This window comes from Nannospalax galili, unplaced genomic scaffold, assembly GCF_000622305.1.
Source record: "Nannospalax galili isolate Female #2095 unplaced genomic scaffold, S.galili_v1.0 scaffold281, whole genome shotgun sequence".
Classification (NCBI taxonomy): Eukaryota; Metazoa; Chordata; class Mammalia; order Rodentia; family Spalacidae; genus Nannospalax; species Nannospalax galili.
This window is the reverse complement of record NW_008349068.1, coordinates 5,471,283-5,494,974: the sequence shown is the minus strand read 5'-3', so window position 1 is coordinate 5,494,974 and position 23,692 is coordinate 5,471,283. Positions and strand designations below refer to the sequence as shown.

Here is a 23,692-nt window from a genome sequence, read left to right as displayed (position 1 = left end):
CCTTCTCATCTTTTACAAGCCCAGAAACCTATAGAAAGTTCTGAGAATGTTTATCATTCTATTTATATCTCAATAGCATATGTAGTTGACTCCTAGCTTTGGTCCTATGTGCTCAGTTGATATAAACATTTTTGGACTATGTGCTTTCTTAAAATGCATATTTATATTTTTAAAACCATAGAACATTATAATAAAGTCATTAAAATAAAGACTGATAAAAGCCTAATAGTATCTATTAATATCCATAAAATGCTTACTGGTGTTTATTATACCCCAAATTCAAACAATCAAAAAGCTAAACTGACTTAATTAATTTTTTTCAGTATTCTGTGGTAAGAATTTGAACTATAAGGATGATCCTGAATTTCTGCAAGATCATGATCATTTTCTAAGTCATTAGGAAAGACTGAATTCTATCCCATGTCATTTCAGTATTACCTTGATTTGACTGTCTACTAATTTGGGAGACTAGCAATATTCCAGGATCTTGGCTGTGTCAGGTTCTGCTGAAATTTGTCCCCTGCTCACATAGAAATACATGTTTAATGTGCAGGTTTAAAATGGGTAATATAGTGAAAGTAGACTATTTCAAGAGGCAGGTGACTAGGTTCCAAGGATTAAATTTGGAATAACTATGGGATATTACACTGTGTACATGTGCCGAATAGTACTCGGTTTTATCATCTCTTCAACACAAGCATTTATTGGTTGTCTACTATGTGTAAAGCTCTGCGTTAAGTGCTAAGGATAAAAAGTGTATCTGGGAAGTTTATGGTTCAGCTGACTGGAGAAGCCCATAAAAAGGTACAGCAGTTTAAAGAGGCACATGCTAAATGCCAAGTGAGTCACATAGTCTGTGAGTGCAGCAAACAGCATTCCAGCATCCACTGCCCAGGGTTGTGACAGCGTCTCCTCCACCACACAGAAGCCTCCATGATTCTTCCTTATCTTCTGTGCATTGTGAATCACTCCTCAACTAGCTTTTAGGGATTTTGTTGATACTCATTAGTAAAGCAAGAATAATTATTTTTAAAGCCCTAGTAAGATTAAGTTATCGAAGCATACTACTAACATATATTTGCTGTCTTTCAATCCCCTTTGTATTAAAAATGGAAGGATTTAATTCTCTTTGTAGAGGATGAATTGTGGAACTGCTTGATTATTAATGCCATTTTGTTTGTGATGGAAGCTCTGTTGGGTTTTGTGATATTTTCATGGAGGTTATGTGAATCAGTATCTTCCTATGTGAGCAGTTTGTTAAATAAATGTTTGAGTTCCTTGTAATAGAAATGGGGTATAACACCAGTCACCACATTATTTATCATCATTATCATCATCGTAACTCAGTTTTGCACTTACCTCGTGAACTAGTGTCAGATCTCTTTGATCCATGTATTTCTGGCATTCAACCATGAGAAATACATGAAAGGATTTAAGTGAAAGCTGTGGATAAGACATGTCAGAATTGTTACATTGCATATTTCTTCATCACCCTTTCTGGGGCTGCCAGGATGGGATGACTCTGACGGTTTTCCATACTTAGCAGGGGGAAGATAGTACCTCTATCTAAAGGGATGTAACAGTTTCTTTGTGGCCAGGTCATGATATTTTCAGGTCCCCTCAACAGTCACTGGACAGTGCTCACAGAATCACAAACCTCCTAGGTAGGAAAAGGGCATGAACAGTTGCCCGCCAACAGCCAGTGGTCTTGAATAATGGACAAGATTTGCTGAAGTAGCAAGCAGAGAAGGCGTTGGGTAGAAACTGTATGTGTGCTGTGTGGAGGGTGGAGTGGGTGTACTGTGTTTACCTGGAGATAATGTGGAGAGTTCTTGGACTGGAATATATTAGATCCTCAAGAGTTGGAGAAGGGAAGAAAACTGGGAAGGTGGCGGTGGGGGGGGTGGCTAGCCAAAGTTCAGATGCTTTACAGTAGTGTTTGGTTTGGTTTAGGTTTGGGTTTTTTTGCTTGTTTGTTTTTTATTTATTTTTATGTGTATGAGTGTATTGCCTGCATGTAAAAAGGTGCACCTGTGTCATGCAATGCCTTGAAGGGCAGAAGAGAGCACCAAAACCCCTGGAAATAGAGTTACAGATGGTTGTTAGCTATCACATGGGTGCTGGGAACTGAACCCAGATCCTCTACAAGAGCAGCCAGTGTTCTTAATTGCTGAGCTATCTCTCTAGCCCTTGATTTTGGATTTTAGACACAGGGTCTCACTAAGTTGCCCAGATTGACTTGAAACTCTGAAACTTGCCATGTAGCCCAGACTGGCCTTGAACTCAAGACCTTCCTGCCTCAAGTGCTGGTATCCAGGTGTGTACCACCTTGCCCGGCTTCTTTGTTTTTTGACCAGTGGAATAGTGTGTCTTCTTTCAGAAGTGTATAAGTCAAACAAACCTGTATTAGAAGCTCGTAGAAAAGTGTCTAATGTAGATAGATTCTGAGCAGGAAAGTGAAGAAATAAAGGTGGAGTTATAGAGAAACTGATGCTATATGCAGAAGAAATGGAATCAGAGGAGACCAGAGACAAGGGTCTAGTTAGGAGACACTTATGTTAGTCCCCCAGGAAGTGAGGGGGTGGGGAATCCATCTGTCTGTGTATTCTCTGCAGCTTTTTTCCTCTATAGACTTCTATTTAACTTGAGGGCTGTATAGCCTTGTTCTATGATGTTCAAAGTAATCATAGTCTATCTTTTGCCTTGAACAGGATGCCAGCGATCTATCGGTCTTTCCAACGGCAAGGCCAAGGTGTGCAATTACAGTGGGTGGTACTACTGCAGCATCTGCCACGTGGACGACAGCTTTCTCATTCCAGCACGTATAGTCCACAACTGGGACACTTCAAAATACAAGGTAGGTGCCAACCTTGCGTCCACTTAATGGCAGCAATTCAGGTGTTCGTATGTTGTCAGGTGGGTTATAAAGATAGCTGTAAAACAATTGAAGCAAACTTGATTAGATAGTCTCATAAAAGACAGGGTCTCACTTTGGAGTTCAAACTAGCTTCAAACTCATAACCCTCCTACCTCCACCTCCCAAGCGGTGGGGTGACTGGCATATATCACCATGCCCAGCTGTACTACCAGATTTTATCTGATTTTTTTTACATATCTTACTGTTTAAAGTCTTCTTGATTACAATTCTTATTAATTTTTCTAGTTAAAAATATATGTACATCTTTTTAAAGTTTTCAGATATGTTTTATTTATTTTTATTTTATGTGTATAAGTGTTTTGCCTGCATATATGCAAGTGCACTTGTTTCATGCAATGCCCTCAGAGGCCATAAGAGGGTGTCAGATCCCCTGGGACTAGAGTTATGGGTGGTTGTTAGCCACCATGTGGGTGCTGGCAACTCAATCTGAGTCCTCTGGAAGAGCAATCAGTACTCTTAACTGCTGAAACTTCTTTCCAGCCCCCTATGTATATATCTTTTAACATACTTCTAGGCCTTTTTAATTAATTATAGGTGCTAAGAGAATTCTATATAGTGGGAGGCATCTCTTATGATTTTTAAAAATTTTTATTTATTTTTCTTTTTCATATATGAGTGTTTTGCCTGCTACTATGTAAGTGTACCCATGTCATGTGATGCACACTGTCATGTGAGACCTGAAGGTGTTGGATCCCTTTGAACTGGAGTTAGAGCTGGTGTTCAGCTACTCTGTGGGTGCTGAGAACCAAACTCAGGACCTCTGTAAAAGCAGTCAGTGCTCTTAACTGCTGGGCCATCTTTCCAGCCCCATCACTTATGATTTTTATTAGATCTTATCTCCAATGTGACAATGGGGGAATCATGAATGTATGAGCATGCCTGTGATCTTTGGAGAAGGCATATGTGACCCTTCTTCAGTACCAGCCCCTGAAACTGGGCCCCTAGGAGGCAACATGAGAACTTCTGGGTAGCAGCCCACAAAAGGAATAGTGCTCTGAGTCATCCTCAGGCCTCATGAGGACTCTTATTAAAGAAGGGGGGCTAATAAGAAATGTTGGAATATACAACTACTTTGTAAACAAGTGCTACCAGCCAAGGAAAATATCTAAGGAGTGCAAATAGATTTGTTAGCTGTAAAAATTCAAGTCAACAGAGAAGAAGAGGAAGGTTCAAGACATGCTGGGTCACCCCAACTTAAGAGAGTAGAGGTAAGAGGAGGAGCATCAAGGATGCAGAGGCCTGGAAGGAGTGAGCAGTGAGATAGAAGGAGCCCAGGCTGCCTGACAAGCCACGTGAAGAAAGTGCTTCCAGATGAACTCTGACAGATGCTGATAGGTCAAAGAAGATGAAGATGAGCCCTGAGAACTGGCCATTGGCTTTAGTCATGTGGAGGTAATTAGTGACCCTAATGAGAGCAGTCTGAATGGAGAGACGGGAGCAGAGGTCTGACTGGAGTGGGCTCAACACAGAATAGGAGGATAGAAAGTACAAGAATAGAAGTTTGCTCTAAAGAGGAGGCAGGTGGGGGAGTAACTCAAAGGAAAGTGGGGTCAAGTTAGGTTTGACTTTTGTTTTAATAGAAAAAATAACAACATTTTTTTATGCTGATGTAAACTCCCCAGGAGAGACAGGAGAAATGCTGGAATAATGAAATTGAGTCAGCAAGGAAAAGAAATCTCTGAATAGAAGTGTTGTAGAGAGTATCAGAAGCTCTCTTATGTTTGCACCAGTCATTTTGATCAATTCTTTTGTCTTGGTATCTGTGCTCTTTAAGGATTGAGTAACTATCCCAGTTACTCCGAATTCCCTTCACCTTACAGAAATAAGATGATTAGGGAATCATCAACTGTCATTATACCCACGCCACCCTCATTGTCCTCTCCCAGAGGAAGCACCACTGCTAATGGGCTTGCTCCTTCTGTCTCTGTTCACTGTCTTAGCTCCTCTGTTCTCCATCATGGTTTTGGCATATCTAGTAGACCTATGGCAGTTTTCTCTACTGGAATTTTCTGGGATATAGGATTTGACCAGGTGGACAATACTCTCTTGAATTCTCCTGCCTTGGTCTTGATAGCACACCTCCACATGCCTGCTTCTTTCCCAGTCATCTTCTCTGATTCCTTGTTCTCTGCTTGCACCGCTCTGATGGTAGAGCTCCTAAAGCTTCATTCTTTTATTTCCTTTTCCTACCTGATCCTTTCCTCTACTGGGTCCTCCCCCCCCACACACACACACAAACACACACTTCTGTAGTTTTAACTACTGGGATTCGTATTTTGATGATTCCGCCTTTTTTTAAGGTTTAGTTTTTGTTATTTTTAACTGTGTGTATATGTTTATGTCTGTGTATGAGTATGTACATGTGAGTGCAGGTACCTGTGGAATCCAGAAGAGAATATTAGATCCCCTGGATCTGGAGTTACAGACAGTTGTGAGCCACCCAGTGTGAGTGCTGGGAACTAAACTCTGGCCCTCTACAAGAGCAGCTCTTAACACCTGAACCATCTCCAGCTCTAATTTGCTACTGAAATCAAAATCTGTGCCTTTAATTGCCTAATAGACATCACACCTTTAGTTTTCAATCTAACAGTCTTCAGGATATGTGGATTGGTTAGATCTGTTGTACAGTATTTCCACAAGATAGTAGAATTAATTGAATTCAGGAATACCCACTGGAGTGGTCCTCTAGGCTTAGGATTCTGTCACAGTCTATGTTTCGTTTGCCCACATGGCCAATAACATAATTCCATTTCCTGAGAAGAGGAAGCTTCTCTGAACCGTCACCAGATCATGTTCTCTGCCTTGAGTGATGCATCCCTGGTCAGGTGCTTTATACAGAAACAGGTGCTGTGACTGTTGTTATATTTCTTTACTAATAGATGCCCAACACTTACTTTTGTTGTAATGATGTCTCCTGAGAGCAAGCAGATGGGAAAGAACCTATAGTTTCATCTACCTGGAATCTTAGATGTCTAAAATGAATATGAAAAATTCAAATGGCCACTTGGCTTATGCCCTAACCTCCCTCCCTTTCTCTCTTCCTTTTAAAAAAAAATTCGTACAGAGTTTTATCATGTAGTTCAGATTAGTCTGAAACTCACAATCCTCCTACCTCAGCTTCTAACATGCTAGGATTCCACGCATGCACTACCACACCTGCCTAGCTGATGGCCTCTTCCTATACCCTGGCCAGTTCCAACTCTTGTTCTACCTAGTAACCATTTACATCTTTACTGTCTTGAGAATGCTTTATCTCAGTCCTTCTTGGCATCAGACTTTGCCTCCTACTGCAAAGAGAAAATTGAGATTTTGATATGAATATCTACAAATCTATGTTTGTACATGTCCTTACTGCTTTTCCTTCTAACAGAAAGCAGGAAAGAAAGGAACGAAGGAAAGGAAGGAGGAAGGCCACTTTTTTCCGTTTAGTGCTCATCCTTCTACATGTGCTCCAGATGTTTTTTATCCATCTGGGAAATCCCTGATCATTCTTCCCAAACTAATAACAGTATCCTCTGGTGGCACCTGCTCTGTTGTTCCCTAGCCCTCCCCATATGCTGTATTCCTGGCCCTCTTTCTGTGCTACCATTGTGTCATGCATGGAGTTTAAGAATTGTACTTATCTAGAGAGATGGCTCAGCAGTTAAGAGCACTGGCTGTTCTTCCAGAGGACCCAGGTTCGGTTCCCAGTACCCACATGGCAACTAACAACCATCTGTGACTCCAGTTCCAGGGGATCTGACACCCTCTTCTGGCTTCCACAGGCTTTTGCATGACACAGGTGCACTTACATACATGAAGGCAAAACATTCATATACATAAAATAAAAATTAAAAGAAAAAAAGGATTGTACTTAGCTAAGGCTTAATGGCAGGAACTTGGTATTAATTAGGCATCTGTCCAAAATGTACCTTGGATTCTTACTGGGAACTTGGTTAGTGGGAGACAAATTCCATGACCTTTCCTTTGTTTCCTAATCTATCAAATGAGCCCAGCCTGCTCCAGTTCAAGTCTTGACCTTGTCACTTACGGACTGTGTGATCTGGGTGAGTTTTTAAGACTCTTTTTGTTTTAGTTTCCTCATTTGCAAAATACCTCAAGGGGTTACCGCTGATACCACTTTACCGTGTGAAGCATCAAGAACAGTGCCCAGCACACAGGGCATGCCAAGTGAACATTGTGTTTCTGGTAATGCATGCATTTACAGTTAAGAGAGTTGTGTAAAGTGGGTTATTATTTAAAGTGATGTGATCAGCACTTACTGAATGGAAGATGCTCATCACTATCACATTTCTATCATTGCTGGTTGTGTGTTTGTTGTCTCTGTAAAGGTGGGCTCAGAGAATGTGGCTCAGGCATGTTGCGTAGTTCCTGGGATTCAGTAGGTAAACAGGAATGTGTGCTGAATGACTGGCTGTGAAGCTTGTCTCCTGGGTACCTCAAACTCAACACATCCCACATGGGCCTCATCACACTCACCAAATGCACACTGCCTGCAGGCACAAATGTAGACAGATTTTTAGACATTCACATTCGTGTGAATGGCCTCATAGCCACCACTGCAGACCTCTGCCCCATGCAGTCAGCAAAAACCCACTCTGAAATTCAACTCTTGAGGTTGTGCTCTAGGTTCCACTATAACTGTGGCCTTAGTCGTGTTCACTGAAAAGTCAGGTAGCCTTCTTCCCGCTGCTTCCTGTCCTCACAGCTCACCCAGCCTACTCCTAATCTTACCTCAGATGAACATCTTACCCAGTCCTGGTCTTATTTTTTTATCTTAAAATAGAGATAATAATAGTACCTGTGCCATAAAGTTACCATTTGCTTAAATGAATGAGTTGCATAAGCATCTAGCACAGTGTCCGGTGAACCGTAAGTACTCAGAGTCAAACTTCACCATAATTGCCTGCAGAATAAATATAGTTCCTTTTGTGATCTCTAGTTCCTGTCCACCCCTCTAGCCCTTCATCCATATCCCCCCCCACTATCTCTTCATTAAGATCACATCTGTCCTTTCTCTTCTCTGTCCTCAGCCTGTTTCACACCTCTTGGCTCCTCTTGCCCTCACCCAGCCTAGCAAATCCTAAAGCCTGACTTAAACCTCATTTCCTCCCCCAGACAGTTATCATGCTGTCCTCTGCAACTTGTACTTGACACCCCCAATAAAGGTTATAAATATATTACTCGTGTATGTATGAAATAAAAACATATTTAGGAAGCCTGGCTGGTTGAGTTCCTTTTGGATTAATGTGCTTGGAGCAGGGCTTTGACAGCTGAGCACTGAGCAAGTAAGTAAGGTGGTCCCAGCCCTGTGGTCTGCTACAATCAGGAGCTGGTGACACCTACCAGCAGAACACACATCAGTCAGTGGAGCAAAAGGAGAAAAGGAGGTACTGACAGAAAATGGCCAAGCCAGGCATGGTGAAGATCCTGCTCTGTTCACAGTGAGCTTTGGGGACCACAGAAACCATCAGTATAGCTGCCACTGACGCTTGGGATCCTTCTATAAAACAGGATGTGGGTGTTGTCCTTCAAGAAACCAGACTTGATTTTCAGGGGATAGATAGCTAATTGAAGATATTTATTAGGTACACTCACTTCATTCACGCTGCACATGAAGAGTCAGACCACTCCTTCCCACATTTTCAGTGGAACAGGGACAACTTTTACTGCAGGAACACAGCCAGCTGATTTTATCTGGATCATCAGTCACTGACAGTGAGTAACTATATTCCATTTAGTCCAGCATCTGTCTGTCTTTGCTCAGACACCAGGAATTAGCTTAATGCTCCTAATTGTGAAGATCAATTTGGACCTATCTGTTTCTAAATCCAGATATCACCCTGTTAGATCTGCCTGCTGTCCTTAATAGCAAGTACGTGACTGACTTGGCTCCCCATTGAAAAAATGGTTTTGCAGAACAGAGTGAAGTGTGTTGTCTTAGGCATTTCCTTGGCTCCCTCTGGAGTATTAATAATCCTAATTATTTTCAAAAGCAAGATTTCATCCATTTTCTGGTATCTATGCTGTAGACTGAATTGAGCTCCATGATTAAGAAGCAGTTAAACCCTATCCTTAAATTCTGTAGCCATAAAAGTCAAAATGTCCTTGGGCCTGTTAGCAACATACTCTGTTCCAAAGGCCAAAAATGTCAAAAATGTTTGGGAGCTTGTATCTAATCCTTAAAAGATTTTAGGGTTACCTCTTCAGAGGAGGGGAATGTTGGAGGGGAGGGAGTGGGGATGGATTTGATCAAAACACCTTATATGCATGTATGAAATTCTCAATAAAGTTTTTGTAAAAATTTTTTAAAAAAAAAGAAAAATTCTGTAGTTATTTTCTAGTGAAATTGTCTTTGAATATAACTTTCCTGCTCCCTGTTCAAACCCACCAGACTTGATTCAAAACACTCAAGTCTTCCTAATATTTCCCTACCGTTGTGCCTTTTTTGTGTGTGTGCCCCAGCCTGAACAGTCACATTCCATTTAGCTAGGGGCTTTCCATGCTGCATAAACCATTTCCTATCTATCTTGAAAGGCATTCAGGGCAAGCTCTACTGCCTTTTTCCTTTTCTTCATTGACTCAACATGTGTTATGAAACAAATATCAAACTTAAAATTGTGTCAAAAGTAAAAGTGTGTGGCTCAAAGTCATGGCTGGAGTGTTGTAGATTATTCAGTTGTTACTGCTTTGAGCATTGGGAACATATTTCCTGCCCTCATGAGCACTCTTACTCCAATGGAGGGAGGAAAGCAACAGTACATAAATAGGTAAATGACTTTATAAGTGAAATGCTGCTGCATTTCATTGTCATTTTAGAGTTAATCCCAATGACAGCCCACATTGCCAGTATTGCCTGGTTGCATCCCAGCCTGGCTCCATTTGCAGTCTACTTGCCTTTTTCTGTTTGACAGGAAGGAAGGTTGGAGGAGGGGCAGGAGCACCTTTGTTATAGAGCAGTAAGCTGATAAATTACAATAGAGTAATTAAAATCTGAAAGACCTTGGACTACAGACAGTGCCAAAGAGCACAGAGCAGAGAATCCAGAGTTCTGAGTCCTGGTTCCATTTCTGCCATGAAATGACCATAAATAAAGTCATTTGAGTTCTCTGGAAGCAGCTAAATACAGACAATAAATTAATCCACTGTTTCTCAGAATGGACTCTGTGGAACACTCTCAAGTTTGGCACTTGTTAGTAGAGCTCTGTAGGAAAGCCCCCACCAGGCCTTGGTGAGGATTGGAAGGGGCCCCTCCAGGAGAACACGGGCCAGTGAGTTTACAGCTTGCAAAGAGGGGACAGTGAAGCTAGAGAAAGATGCCTCTGCTTCCAGGTGACAAGCGAGGCCTAGCCTGGTTTTTTTCCCTCCCATTCTTCTACTCTCCGGAAGTCTAGCACCACACGAAGCAGCTCTCCTGTCTGTAGTCAAATAGATATGGGGAATGGATGGGCCAGGCAGCTAGCTAGCTTCCTTCCTTCCTTCCTTCCTTCCTTCCTTCCTTCCTTCCTTCCTTCCTTCCTCCTTCCCTCTTCCTCCTCTTCCTCTTCTTCCTCCTCCTTTTCCTCTTCCTCCTCTCCTCCTCACCACTCTTCTTCCTCCTCCTCCTTCTCTCCTCATTAATATTATTTTGTGACTGTGCTGGGGACCAAACCCAGACCTTGCATATATGAAGCATGCACTGTACTACTGAGCTACATTCTCAACCCAACCCAAGCAGGTATTTTTTTCAATATGTATGTTTTAATGAATTTTTCTGTATTTCATATAATACATCTTAATCATATTTAGACCCCCTCCCCTATCTGTACCCCCCCATGAATGCCCACAGGATTTCACACATTCTGCCATATATATATATATGAAGGCTTATCGAGTCAAGTTGTATACCCAAATATGTGTCCCTCGAGTCAAGTTGTGCTCCTTACTGTGAGTTCACCCACTGGAGCCTGTTCAGCCTATCAGTGTCACTCCCTTAAAGAAGACTAACTCTCCTTTACCCAGCAATAATCATCTCAAGCAGGTTTTCTTTACTACCAAGTGTCTCAGAGTTTTAATAAGAGAACGTGCTGCACTTTGAATCACCAACAAGAGAAAGTTCTTTGCTAACTAATTTTTTGTAGCACCTCAGAAAATCTCTCTCTCTTTTTTTTGGCGGGGGGTGTTTTGTTTTTTTTTGGTTTTTTTTTTGGTTTTTTGAGACAGGGTCTCCCTGTAGCCCCAGCTGGCCTGGAACTCACTATGTAGACCAGGCTGGCTTGAAACTCACAGAGATTCACCTGCCTCTGCCTTCCAAGTGCTTGGGATTAAAGGCGTGCACCACCACGTCTGGCGAGAAAATCTCTTTTGTGGACTAGTAATCCTTGGAGCACAGATTGAGAGAAATTAAACTAGATTATCTTTACCTATTCTAAAATTGTGCTCTCCTATGTCTTCTTCTGATGTGCTTTCTTCTCTTAATAAAAACAAGACGCTCACCACTGCGACATCATTTTCAAATTCTCTTTGCCCAATGCATTTTTACTCAGGGATTTTTTGTTTGTTTGTTTGTTGTTTGTTTTAAAAATATTTTATTATTTTTATTTTATGTGTATGAGTGTATTGCCTGTGTGTGTAAGGGCACCCATGTCATGCAATGCCCGCAGAATCAGAAGAGGACGTCAGATCCCCTGGAACTGGAGTTACAGAGGGGTTAGCTGCCATGTGGGTGCTGGGAATCGAAACTGGGTCCTCTGCAAGGGCAGCCAGTGCTCTTAAACACTGAACTATTTCTCCATCCTCATCAGGGCTGTTTTGTGGGTAAACATGCCAGAGCACTATTCCAGAAACCTCTCTGGGAATTATGCAAACCTGAGCAATATCTGAGAACTCTTCGATGAAGTGGTAGCTATCACATAACAAACTGCTGAGTTCAGATCTGCAATGATCACACTTAATGTTCAAGTCATATGTGCTTATTAATAATGTATGTGTGGAAATGGCAGATTTGGTCATTATTTGTTTGATGCTGATTTCAATGTGATTGTGCTGCCTTCTTTAATTCTCCTGATTGTGAGGTAGAGGAGGTATGTTTCCACCTGGGTTTCTTCCCTCTTGAGTCATACAGGGCTGTGAAGACAGAATCAGCTCACACATTGAAATACAACCACAGTCATGGCACTGAGCTCCTACAGCTTAAACTATTCTGTTTATACACTAAAAAAGCAATGGGAGCCAGGCATAGTGGTGTACACCTTTAATTCTAGTATTTGGGAAGTGGAGGACCTCAAGTTCTAGGCCAGGCAGGGCTAGGGCTACATAGTAAGACCCTGTCTCAAACAGGCAAATAAGCAAAGCAATGGAAGAAAATTTACTTATATAAATAATGTACATATCACTTAATAAGCATTAAATATTATTTGATAAAATGCTAATAGACCAATAGGTTTGAAAATGCACCACTAAATATAAAATTTAGTTCTAATGAGGGTGGAGTAGGATCTAGAAGAGTGCCAGCTCAAACTAGTTATCATTATCATTATCATTATTATTATTATTGCAAATAGAGGGTGTCTCCATCTGCACCTAATTCATAAACTGAGTTGTTAATTCACATCAGAAACAGCATTCCGGGGCCAGAGAGATGGCTCAGCAGGTAAAAGTACTTGCTGTATAAGCCCGACCACCTGAGTTTGATTCCCAGAACCAACAGAGGAAGGAGAGAATCAACTCTGGAAAGTTGTCCTCTGACCTCCACAGGCTTCTTGTGGTATGCCTGTGCCTCCCCCTTTGTACAAATGTACACACTCCTATAGTGCGCGCGCGCTGGGTGCCCTGGTGCGGCGCGGGGATCGGTCCCCTGGTCTCAGCCGCGCCGTGGAAGAAGGCGGGTCTGGCCCCGCGGGCTTCTCCGTGTCTCTGTGGGTCTCTGCTGCTGCTGGAGCGTTGTCCAGCTGTATACCGCCTTAATCCCCGACCCCCCTGCTTTCCTCTTGAAGCGAGATCCACTGGCCTCTGGATCACGCAGGAGAGCGTGAGGCGGCTGAAAGCTGGGATCCGTGAGACGGAGGTATGCTGCCTCTGGAGAGGCTGGATCGCCAGTAAGACACGGGCTTAGTCTGTGTCACAGCTTTTATTAAGTGTCTGGATCACGCAGGAGAGCGTGAGGCGGCTGAAAGCTGGGATCCGTGAGATGGAGGTATGCTGCCTCTGGAGAGGCTGGATCGCCAGTAAGACGCGGGCTCAGTCTGTGTCACAGCTTTTATTAAGTGTAGCTTCAAGTGATCCAGCTCTCTGATATTGAGAGAAGACTGGGATATTTATACCATGGGGGTAGTGGTAAAAGCTTTGGCTGATAGATACTTTGTGAGACATTCTATTTGCATATGGAAGTGGGTTTCTGCCATGCTGCCAGACTGCTTACTACCTGAAAAATCACACAGGAAAGCATGGTATTCCTAGAGCCAGAGGCCATGTTTATGTTATGGCATTTGTGGCGGGTACTTCAAAAGGAGAGTCAGGAAAATTGCCAGGAAAGTACCGTGCTATGAAAGGAGTCTCAGCACATAACTCCGAGCTCGTGAGCTATCCGGATATGAAGAGACTTCTACTTCACATAACAGAGACCCCCCAACACACTCCCACAATAATAAAGAGAAATAAAAAATAGCACTTAGACATTTTGTGTTTTTCATAATCTGGTTGGCAAGAAGGACAGTGGTCCTCAGCTGTCAATTGAAACATGTCTCGTGTTCACATATAAGTCATGTAATACCTTTATTAACAAGAAAGAAACTTTCACATGAACTTTATCACCCAAGAATGTCATTGGCTTCCTTCCCTAAGTTAATATTTCTTTTAAATTTTTTTAATTTTAATAATTTTAATGATTTTAATGCTTTTTAATGATTGTGGTTGGAAAGATGGATCATCATGCCAGTGTGGAGAATAAAATTTTTAGAATTTAAGGAATCAGAGGGGGGTTATAATGCTCTCTTTTGCAAAATTAGCATTCTATGAGTTTTCTAAAAAATTCCCTTTCCAGTCAGTGAGTGGAGTGGGATCCTAGAGATTGAGGATCTCAAAGCCCAGAGCATGAGCTCAGCCTTGTTGCCAAAATGGTCGAGGCAGGAATGTGTTCACATGTACAAACAGCCATGTCAGCAACGTGCACCACAAGTGGAATCCTAGTGAATACATGGGGAAAGCAGTGCCTTCCACCTTATTGAAACCAGCTCTGTTGTGGGGTTTTTGTCATTTCAGCTTACGAATGCTGCTGTCGGTAGCTGCTATCCCATTAGTCTCTGTAAAAGATGTTTTTTCCCCTTTTGCTTTTGGACTTAAGTACCACCTGAAGAGAGAAGCCTTTTAAGGCCTGGAAGACTGGCCAGTGCCCTTTGTCCTTCTGTTCACCTTCTAAAAGGTAGCATTGTTAACCTAATTCAGGGGGCCCTGACTCAGTATAAACACTGCTCCATATACCCAGAAAGACTAATTGAATTGTACAATACATCATATTTAACAACAGTTTCAAGTGGCTTGTCCTTCACTTCCCTGAATACCATCAGGCTTTTTTAAACACAATAAATACAATATTTAACTCAGTTTTCCCTTTGGAGCTGGGGGATACCTGACGACAGGGCCATGCTGGGTTTTTTTCTTCGTGGCCTGCCTTGGGTCTGCTGTGCTGTCTGGTGTGTACCTGTCTGTGCCTCACACAGTGAAGGCTATTGTACTCTGGCATCTTGCTGTCTCTCATCTCTTGTAGTAGCCGAAGGTCTTGGCTGATTCTGGGTGCTACTTTGTGTCCTGGATCAGCAGAGACTGTAATAAGCTTCTTTAACTTTATCACTCTCTCTGCAGGATGCCATAGGATCAGGCTATATAACACGTATCTTAAAAATAATTGCTTATAAGAAAAAAAAACCTTTTAAGAGATGATGTAGTTTTATAGCCTTGTAAGAAATATAAACCTTGATGTGAACTTTACACTATATGGTGATAATATTGAATTTTATGTATATGTTAAGTATGTTATTAATTAGTACATAGTAGCCATACATAATCACACATTATATACCGAGGGTTTTCATGATTGTGTTAGCCTGTTCTCTCTTCATACTCTCCTCTGTTCGTCAAATCAATTTCTACTTCTATTTCTAGACCTAGATCCAGTGTCACCAGGCCTACCCTGGCTCTTAGCCTTCTCTCCAGGAAAAGTGATTCCTCCTCCTTTAAGCTAACAGTGGGCCTCATCCATACCTCTGCTGATGACAGGCTGCATGTGGTATTTTTGTGTTTTGTTTTGTTTGTTTTTGAGACAAGGTCTCCCTGTAGCCCCAGCTGGCCTGGAGCTCGCTCTGTAGACCACGCTGGCCTCTATCTCACAGAGATCCGCCTGCCTCCCAGCTTGCATGTTGTTTTTGTTTTGAATGTTTATCTTTTGTATCCTCTTCATTAGTAAGCTTCTGGTGTGGAGTATAAAGCAGTGGATTTTCAGTTTTCTTTTTAATGAACAAAGTTGTTTATTTTAGCTCTGAATTCTAGCCTTGCTTCTGGAGAGGTGTCAGTGGAAACTTTTTGGAGAGGTTTCCATAAATAGAGACTGAGCCAGCTCTGTATATCACTAAGCACATTACATCTGAGTTTCAGCAAATTGGCATGTTGAGCTTCCAAACTGTTGCCCACATGTGATGATGTTATACATTGTTTAAGCATCGCCCCCCGCCTCTTCTCTTTCTCTGGTACATTGTATTTCCAGTGCATTATATATTTATATTTATTGCAGGGACTTTTGAAAATTACTTTCATACAGATTTAGAGTTGGATGAATATATTAACCAGAATCAGCTCATGTTTAAAGGTATTCTAATAAGGGCAGCTCTTTCCAGGCATTGAAGTAGCATGGTTGAGTCTATTTCTCTTCAGTCAAATTACTCTCAAGGTAAATTCTTTCCTTCCCTTCCTCCCTTCTTCCCTCTTTTTATACCATCTGTTCCTTTTAATATTTCTGTTAATGTCTCACAATATATGTGTGGTTTTCTTATTTAAAAATATTTTTTAAAAGTATAATGAGGGGCTGGAGAGATGGCTCAGTGGTTAAACATACTGTCTGCTCTTGCAACATTCCTGGGTTCGATTCCTGCACCCACATGGCAGCTAACAACAGTCTGTAACTGTAACTCCAGTTCCAGGAGATCCAACGCCCTCTTTGGACCTCCATGGACATTGTACAATACAGGTGCACTTACATATGTACAGGCAATGCACTCATACACATAAAATAAAAATAATAAATCTTTTAAAAAAATAAATAAAAGTATTATGAAATATACATATCTACATATATTTATGTAGTTTTTAAAAATCATGAATTCTTTTTTGTCAATGCTTTTCATTTTGAAATAATTACAGAGTCACAGGAAATTGAATATATACTACACAAATCTCTTGAGTACCTTTCACCCAGCTTCCTCCTGTGGTTACATCTTATGTCACTACAGTAGGATATTTTTTTAAAAGGAAAGCCAGAAAATTGGCATTGGTGTGATGGGTTCTGTGTCATTTTTTCAGAGGCATAGGTTCATATAATCACTAGAAAAATCAAGCTAGAAAGCTAATGAATTCTTCCAAATTTACCAGTTGAGTTCCTGAAAGATGGAAAAGTGAAGCCAAACTGTGTTTAGCTAAACTATAAGGATCTTTTCATTTAGCAGTGTTCAGAAATAGTAGTTACCAAACTATGGTTCTTAGGCTGAACAGATGTGCAAAGCTGGGTGGTTCCTCAACACTGGTGAACAAAGCTTGTTTTTCAGGTGTCCAAGCAGGCCAAAGAGTTTCTGGAGTATGTGTACGAAGAACCCCTGATCGACATTCAGCAGGAGAATCCCATGCTGTACCTCCACGCGGAGCCACTGGCCACTGTTGTGAGGCTGCGGCAGAGGCTGAAGTCGCTCCGAGCCTATTTGTTCAGCTGCCGGGCAGCGGTGGCGGAGGATCTGCGCCGCAGGTAAGTCATAAATGCCAGCCGGCTCCAGTTTGTTTTTCCTGCCCACCCAGGAAGGGTCTTTCCAAAGCGGGCCTTCTCTGAGACTGTGTCTCCTTCTACGGGGCACTGCCGCCTGCCCCAGGCTCATCTCACTTTCCCCTCTGTTGGTCTCTGGTTGAGCTAAGCAAAATGAACACAACAACTCAGCCTTGCCCAAGACTTGCAACCCATGAGTGCGGGCCCAGGGAGTTTCAGATACAACCATCAGAGCCTTCACAGATCATGTTGCATGTTTTAGAAAACATTTTCTGTTTCAGTTGTAATTTTTCATCAGTAAACATAGCATGTTTGAAATATTTCATAACTAAAAAGCACTTCAATGGCGAAATGAGTAAGTTTGTATTCAAATCTTATTTTCTGTACAAAAACAAATATTGTCCATGGTAAAATGCTGTAGGCAGGAAAACCTAGAACTAAAATGCATATCCCAGTCTTCCGCCTTTTCACTTGCCCTTAGTACAGACAGCTTTTCTATACCTGAGTTAGCTCACAGTTCACAGAACACACAAATCCAAACCAGCCTCAGAGTAAACGTTGGAGTTAAAATGTGCTTGCTCTCATAAAATTCTTTCTTTTACAGTTATATTTTATGAGCATTTAAGTTCTCACCCCTGGCATATATGAACTAGCTTGTACTTGAAATAATTGTTGACGGCGTGCATAAGTCCCTAAAAATACCTTTTGATTTTTTAGTTTTAATGGAAATGACCAGCAGCGTACATTAGTCATGTTAAATGTTTTTGGAAGTAAGCCTGCCTGCATAAGAGCCTTTGGAAAGAATTAAAATGACAGAGTTTGCAATTTGAGATCCAATTAGAGCCAAAGAAACTGACATAACCCCAGGCATCTGAGGAAGTCGTTTTATAAAGAACTAAATGTAGGTGGTGAAGAGTATGGAATATCTAGATGAACTCGTAAAATAATAATGAAAAGGCAGCAGCCGTGGAGCAAAATACTTCTCAGTGGTAGTCATTCTGTTACCTAGTTGTTTTTCCAGAAAATTCCAGAAAGTAATAGGGACTTATTTTTATAAAATCTAGGCAGATCGTAATTTTAAAAGCTCAGGGCTTCCTCTGGAAGACAATAGAATTCTGTGTCTCCAACTCATTTGCCAACTAAATTAGAAACAAGATTTTTTCTTAACTCTTAAAATTTGCTTGTTCCCTTATTTTTAGCACTTTTTGGCTTTGTTCAGAGCTTATGTTTTTTTGTGCCTGTTTGTGGATGATAGGAAAACCTACACATGGAATCCTGTTAGATACCTTTCCAGTATAATGTTTTGCTTTGGTTAAATATGCCAGATAGGGCACACACTTAGAAATTAAATAGGAAGTCCTCTCCTCTTCTGCATGACTAAGACTCTCCACTCCAGCAGTCTGGTGGTTTACCACCATGTACTGTACCTTATAGCCAGACCACCAGGAGAGAAGTGGAAGTTTTAGAAGGAAGGCAGGAAGGCTGCAAGAGGCTATTCCCAAAACTATGAGAATGAAGACAGCAATTCTTTTTTCCTTTCCATTCATTCCTTTCCTCTGGACTTGTTCACAACCATTAAGTAATGTGTATGGTTTTGAATGAATAGATGCAGAGAGGCAGAGAAGAAAAGGAAGAATAGATGGATATTGAATGTCACGAGACCACTGAACTGTAAATGACCAGTATTCTAATATGGGTGAAGATATTTTCTAATTATTCTTTTCCTTGCTTCCCTATTTGTCACTTATTATAATATCTGACCCATCCATTCTGGCTGAAAAAGAGAGTTTAAATGAATAAATGGAAGAAATAACTGATACAGTCAGTCAAAATGTCTAGTGTGGTGACTCACACCAACAAAAAGACATGCGAGTAGGGAGGGACTTGGGAGAAGGAAGACTTTCAGTAGGAGGGGAGGGGAATGAGAGAGGGAAACGGGTGAAAATGGCTTGAATTTGTATATCCATGTATGAAGCTGCCAAAGAATCAAAAATAAATTTTAAAAAGTCAGATGTGGTTGCAAACACTTGTAATCCCAGTACTAGTGGCAGGGGGTGGGGTGGGGTGGGGTGGGAAAGATGGGATGATCTTTGGGTTTCACTGGCTGGCCACTGTAGCTGAATCAGTGAGCCCCAGGCCAGTGAGAGACCATGTCTCCAAAACCAAGGTAGACAGTTTCTGAGGAATGACACCAAGGTTGTCCTGGTCTCTACATGCATGCACACACACATGCAAGTCCATCCCTCCAACATACATATATATGCACACACATACACACAGAAGATTAAAGTGAAGGGGAAAAGGGTTGTAATGGAAATATCTTAGTTTAAATGGGCTTTAAAGAAAAGCCTCACAGCATACATACTCATATACACAATCAAAAAGATAACACCAATGCAAGCCTCCAGAATATGATTCTGAATGACAAGGGTCTCAAAGAAGGATAGATAGGGTATATGATACTGTTCTTTTCATAAGCCACTCTTTCTCCCTTCCTTACTGTCCTACTTAAATCTGTATGGAAACCTTTTCTTAATAAACTCCACCTTTGCTACATTGAAAATTGTACTTCAGTTTCTGAGATAACTGTCAAATCTTCCTCTCCCAGGATGGTTACAATATCCTTATAACTAGTCTATCTAATATCAGCCCCCCCCTCTAATCAAACCTTTACATTAGACACACTATAAAAGTTCAAATACAGGATTCAAAGTCTGCCCAAATATAGCCAAGTATATTGTTCTACTTTCTGTAATATCCTGTACTTCAAACAAAACTATTGTTTCACTCTTACTACAGTGTGTCCAGCTGTGGGAATGATGCATGTGTGCATGACTGAAGCATTTAAAGCAATGTTGGTACATAGTAAGCCTTTAGTAAACACTATTATTGTTATTAATAGTGTTTTCATATCATAGATTGTTCTTACATCTGACTTCAAACCTTTGATGAAATGTTCCACTTGAAAGCCATCCCTGATCTCCTCTCTATCAGAACTAATGCTGTTCTCCTGCTATTATGTCAGGAGAGGAGTGCACAGGGACATGGGGAGGAGAAACTATCCAGCCCTAAACCTGTGTCTAGGTTTACAGAGCATGCTTATCTACATGGCTGTTTTCTATAATGTGTGAGGGAAGAGTCTTCCTGCTTGCAAATAATGGGAATACTGATTCCTACAGAACCTTAGAAGAGGCATGTTCATTTAAAAATTTTTCATTTTCAGAGATCTCCTATACTTAGGTACTGTTAAGACGATGTTTGGGCATAGTAGCACGAGCCTGAATTCCTGGACTTAGGAGGTAGAGGCAAGAGGATGAGGAGTTCAAGGTCATCCTTGGCTGTATACTAAGTTCAAGGCCAATCTGGGCTATATAAGACCCTGTCACAAAAATAAATTGGTAAATAAAAAAACAACAATATTTGGGGGCTGGTTGTGATGGCACACACCTGTAAATGCCTATATTCAGGAGGCTGAGACAGGACAATTGCAAGTTCAAGACCATCCTGTGTTATATAGAAAGTTTAAGGTCAGCCTGGACTTTATTGCAGGCTCTGTCTCAAAAAAAAAAAGGGTGGCAAGATGGCTTAGTGGGTTAGGCCAAGCCTGGTGACCTGAGTTTTATCCCCAGAACCCACATGGTGGAAGGGGAGAACTGACTCCTGAAACTTGTCCCTGACCTACATGCATACCATGGCACCAACATAAAATAAGTAAGTTAATTTTAAAAAAGAAAAAAGTACACTAGTGATAAATAGTAGCTTTCTTTTTTGGGGGGAGGGAATATGTGGATAGGGGTTGGTCCTCTTATTTCAAATCCTTTTGACCTATATTAAATATGACTATTTAACACAATCGTGTCTATGATTTTCTGAGGTAATAATATTTCCTACAGTGGTCTGTGTGTAATATCAACTCTGCCTTCTTCTGTGTCCGTAGAAATAGTTGTAAATACAAAAGGGAATCATTACCCCCCTAAAATGCTAAAAGTCCCATTTCTAGAGCTACCTCACATCTGTTCTTTCATTTTTATATGAAATGAATTTTTTTTTGTTTTGTGTTTTTGGGAGAGGGTCCCACTGTATAACACTGGTTGGTCTGGAACTCACTTATGTAGACCAGCCTGGCCTCAATCTTGCAGAGATCAGCCTGCCAAGTGCTAGGATTAAAGGTGTGTGCTACCATGCCTGATAAGAAATGAGATTTTGAAAAACAAAATGAGCCCACACTACCAGAGATGACAAGCTTATTCAAAGTGCATTTTAGGTTCCCTTGTTTCATTTGAGGATATAGCATCTCAAGGTGGGGTGCGCTAAACAGAGGAGAATGAATACTCGTACATATGCACAATAGATAGTCCAAGGGGGCACTGATAAGCAGTAGGGAAACAACAACAAAGACAGTAAAATTATTCAGTCCTAACTAGTCGTAAAAGGCATTCTCTTCCTGCCTGCCTTTACCTCAGAATAAGAGTGGTCATTAATCACCAGCAAGTAGGCCCAACATGCCGAAGACCTGTCAGCACCGTATAAACAGAATAAAGCAAACTGTTAATATTGCTGTCTCAAGAAAACTGAAAACAGACTGATTAATCGTATTGGTGCTTGACCGCCAGGGAGCCAGCTTTGGTTGCTGCCTTATTAGGGAAGTCATGGTTTGCTTTTAGGCCTCTCATTATTATGACTGTCCGGTTTTCATCCTCACTATTTTTGTTATTGTTGTTAAATGGATGCCTTGTTCTTGAAGCTCTACTGCAAATCTTGACTGGCAGCAGTGATTAGTTTAGAAAAAGTCAGTATCCTCCATGAAGCCTAAAATGTTTACAGTGCTGACAGTTCTCTGTTTCTGATGACTCCCAGATGGTGACCCTGCCGAATTAGCTCAAGGCCTAGTTAACTTTTAGTCAGAAGAGTTATTTATTGTGTCCACACACGAAGGTGTGTGAAGAACTCTGGAAAATCTTGGGATACAGTGGTGTCAGGAAGCCTAGGATCTACAGCTGTTAGGAATGTGTTTCAGAGGGACATGGGGAAGAGCTGCCTGTGTGCTCAGCTGAATCAGTAGCAGGGTGCTAAATTAGAGATCACAAACAGGTACCTCAAGCCAAATTCAGCCAGCAGACCTGTTTGGCCTTACAGGGATGGTCTACACCAAGTTCTGAAATGAAATAGTTGCTGACATTTTAAAACCGAGAGTTGCACATGCAGTGCACACACACACGCCCTCATGGATGTACACACACACACACACCCTCCAGGTGTGGTAGCATGTTTCTCAGCAATCCATGTGTGTAGGCCAAATTCTAGCCCTGCCAGGGCCATTTGATCCGGCACACAACACTCTAACATGTGTGCTCCTATGGAAAGATGGGAGGTGGAGACAGAATCCTTGGAAGCTCACAGTCCAGCTAGCCTCACATACACAGAAGCAAACAACAAAAAAAGACTGACTCAAAAGGATGGAAGGTAAGAACTGACACTTAAGGTTGTCCTGTGACCTCTAAATGTGCTCCATGGCACACATACACCTGTACTCATGCACATATATATGTACACACAGTTACATGCATAGTCAGAAAATAAATAAAAGCCAAGAATTCTCATGCACACACAAACTTCAGCTTTCTGGTTTCTGTAAAATTCAGAAGTTTTCACCGCACAGGGCTGTCCTCATTCCATGTACAGGGCTGCCCTCATTCCATGCACAGGGCTGCCCTCAATCCGTGCACAGGACTGCCCTCATTCCGTGTACAAGGCTGCTCTCATTCCATGTAGTCAGTTTTGGACACAGGACTCTCTGCTTTACTGTAGCCTCTGCTGCTCTGTTGTTCCCTAAGCCCAGCCTCACTTGGTAGATATAATATAGTCCTGTTTTGTTTAACTCTAACCCATTTCATTCATTTATGGTGGTTCCTGGGTTTATAAGCATTTGATATTTTTAATCCCTGGATTCATATAATCAAATAAGAATACTGTATCTTGGATTCTGGAGTATTAACTCTCATCTCAGCGTGGCGGTACCTGAAGGTTGGCAGCAGTCGTAGATTTGGTTCTGTCCAAAGACAATCATGAAGAAGCTTAGAGAGCTAGCAGAGATAGCATTAGATCAACCTTGGAGTTCCTCTGAGCATGGGTCAGAGGATCTAGTGCTTGAGCTAGGCTGCTACATGTTCACCAGGCATTTGCAGTGACTTCTGGGGACTGTTCTTGGAATGGTGATTCATGTCACCACAAAGCTGATGATTACAACTGGGTTGCCAAGACCAAAGAGGGAACAGAGAAGAAGAATAAAATAGGGGCACCAATCAAGGAGGTTCACTTATTTGTAAGCCCCAAAGTTAGACTTTCTTGCCCCAGAGCTCATCTCTATCTCTAACAGCCTTCAGAGCCAGTTGTCTCTCCTATAATGAGAAAGTCTGGGGCTAAAGAAAGCGAGAGCCTGGAACAGAGCAATACTCAGTAAGTTAGCTGTCATGACTTTATAATAAGCAGACTGAAATTCAGGAGGTGCCACGAGATGAGCAGATAGAAAGAGGCAAAAGAAGCTGAGCCTGAGGCGCCAGCTGGGGACTCAGGCTTTGGCAGGACTTTCCATACAGAATTCAGTGTCACTGGAAGTCTCCGGATAAGACCTTGGTCCTCCAGTGGTGGCATAGAAGAGTCCAGAAACTGTGCCCCAGTTGTTGTACAACACTTAACTAATACCTTACTCTCTAGTTTTCTTGGCCTGCATCACCAAAACCAAAACCACAATCCCT

General features: G+C 41.6%; 1 protein-coding gene across 5 annotated transcripts in view; it reads left to right on the top strand.

Moving 5' to 3' along the window:
• Positions 1-23,692, top strand: part of Plekhm3 (pleckstrin homology domain containing M3) — a 188,329-nt gene that overhangs the window by 73,429 nt on the left and 91,208 nt on the right. For all 5 annotated transcript variants that reach the window (XM_008846201.3, XM_008846202.3, XM_029569899.1 and 2 more), the window contains exons 4-5: positions 2,712-2,857; positions 16,729-16,922. In XM_008846201.3, the coding sequence (XP_008844423.1) occupies positions 2,712-2,857; positions 16,729-16,922 (340 nt within the window). The remainder of the gene's footprint in view (positions 1-2,711; positions 2,858-16,728; positions 16,923-23,692) is intronic.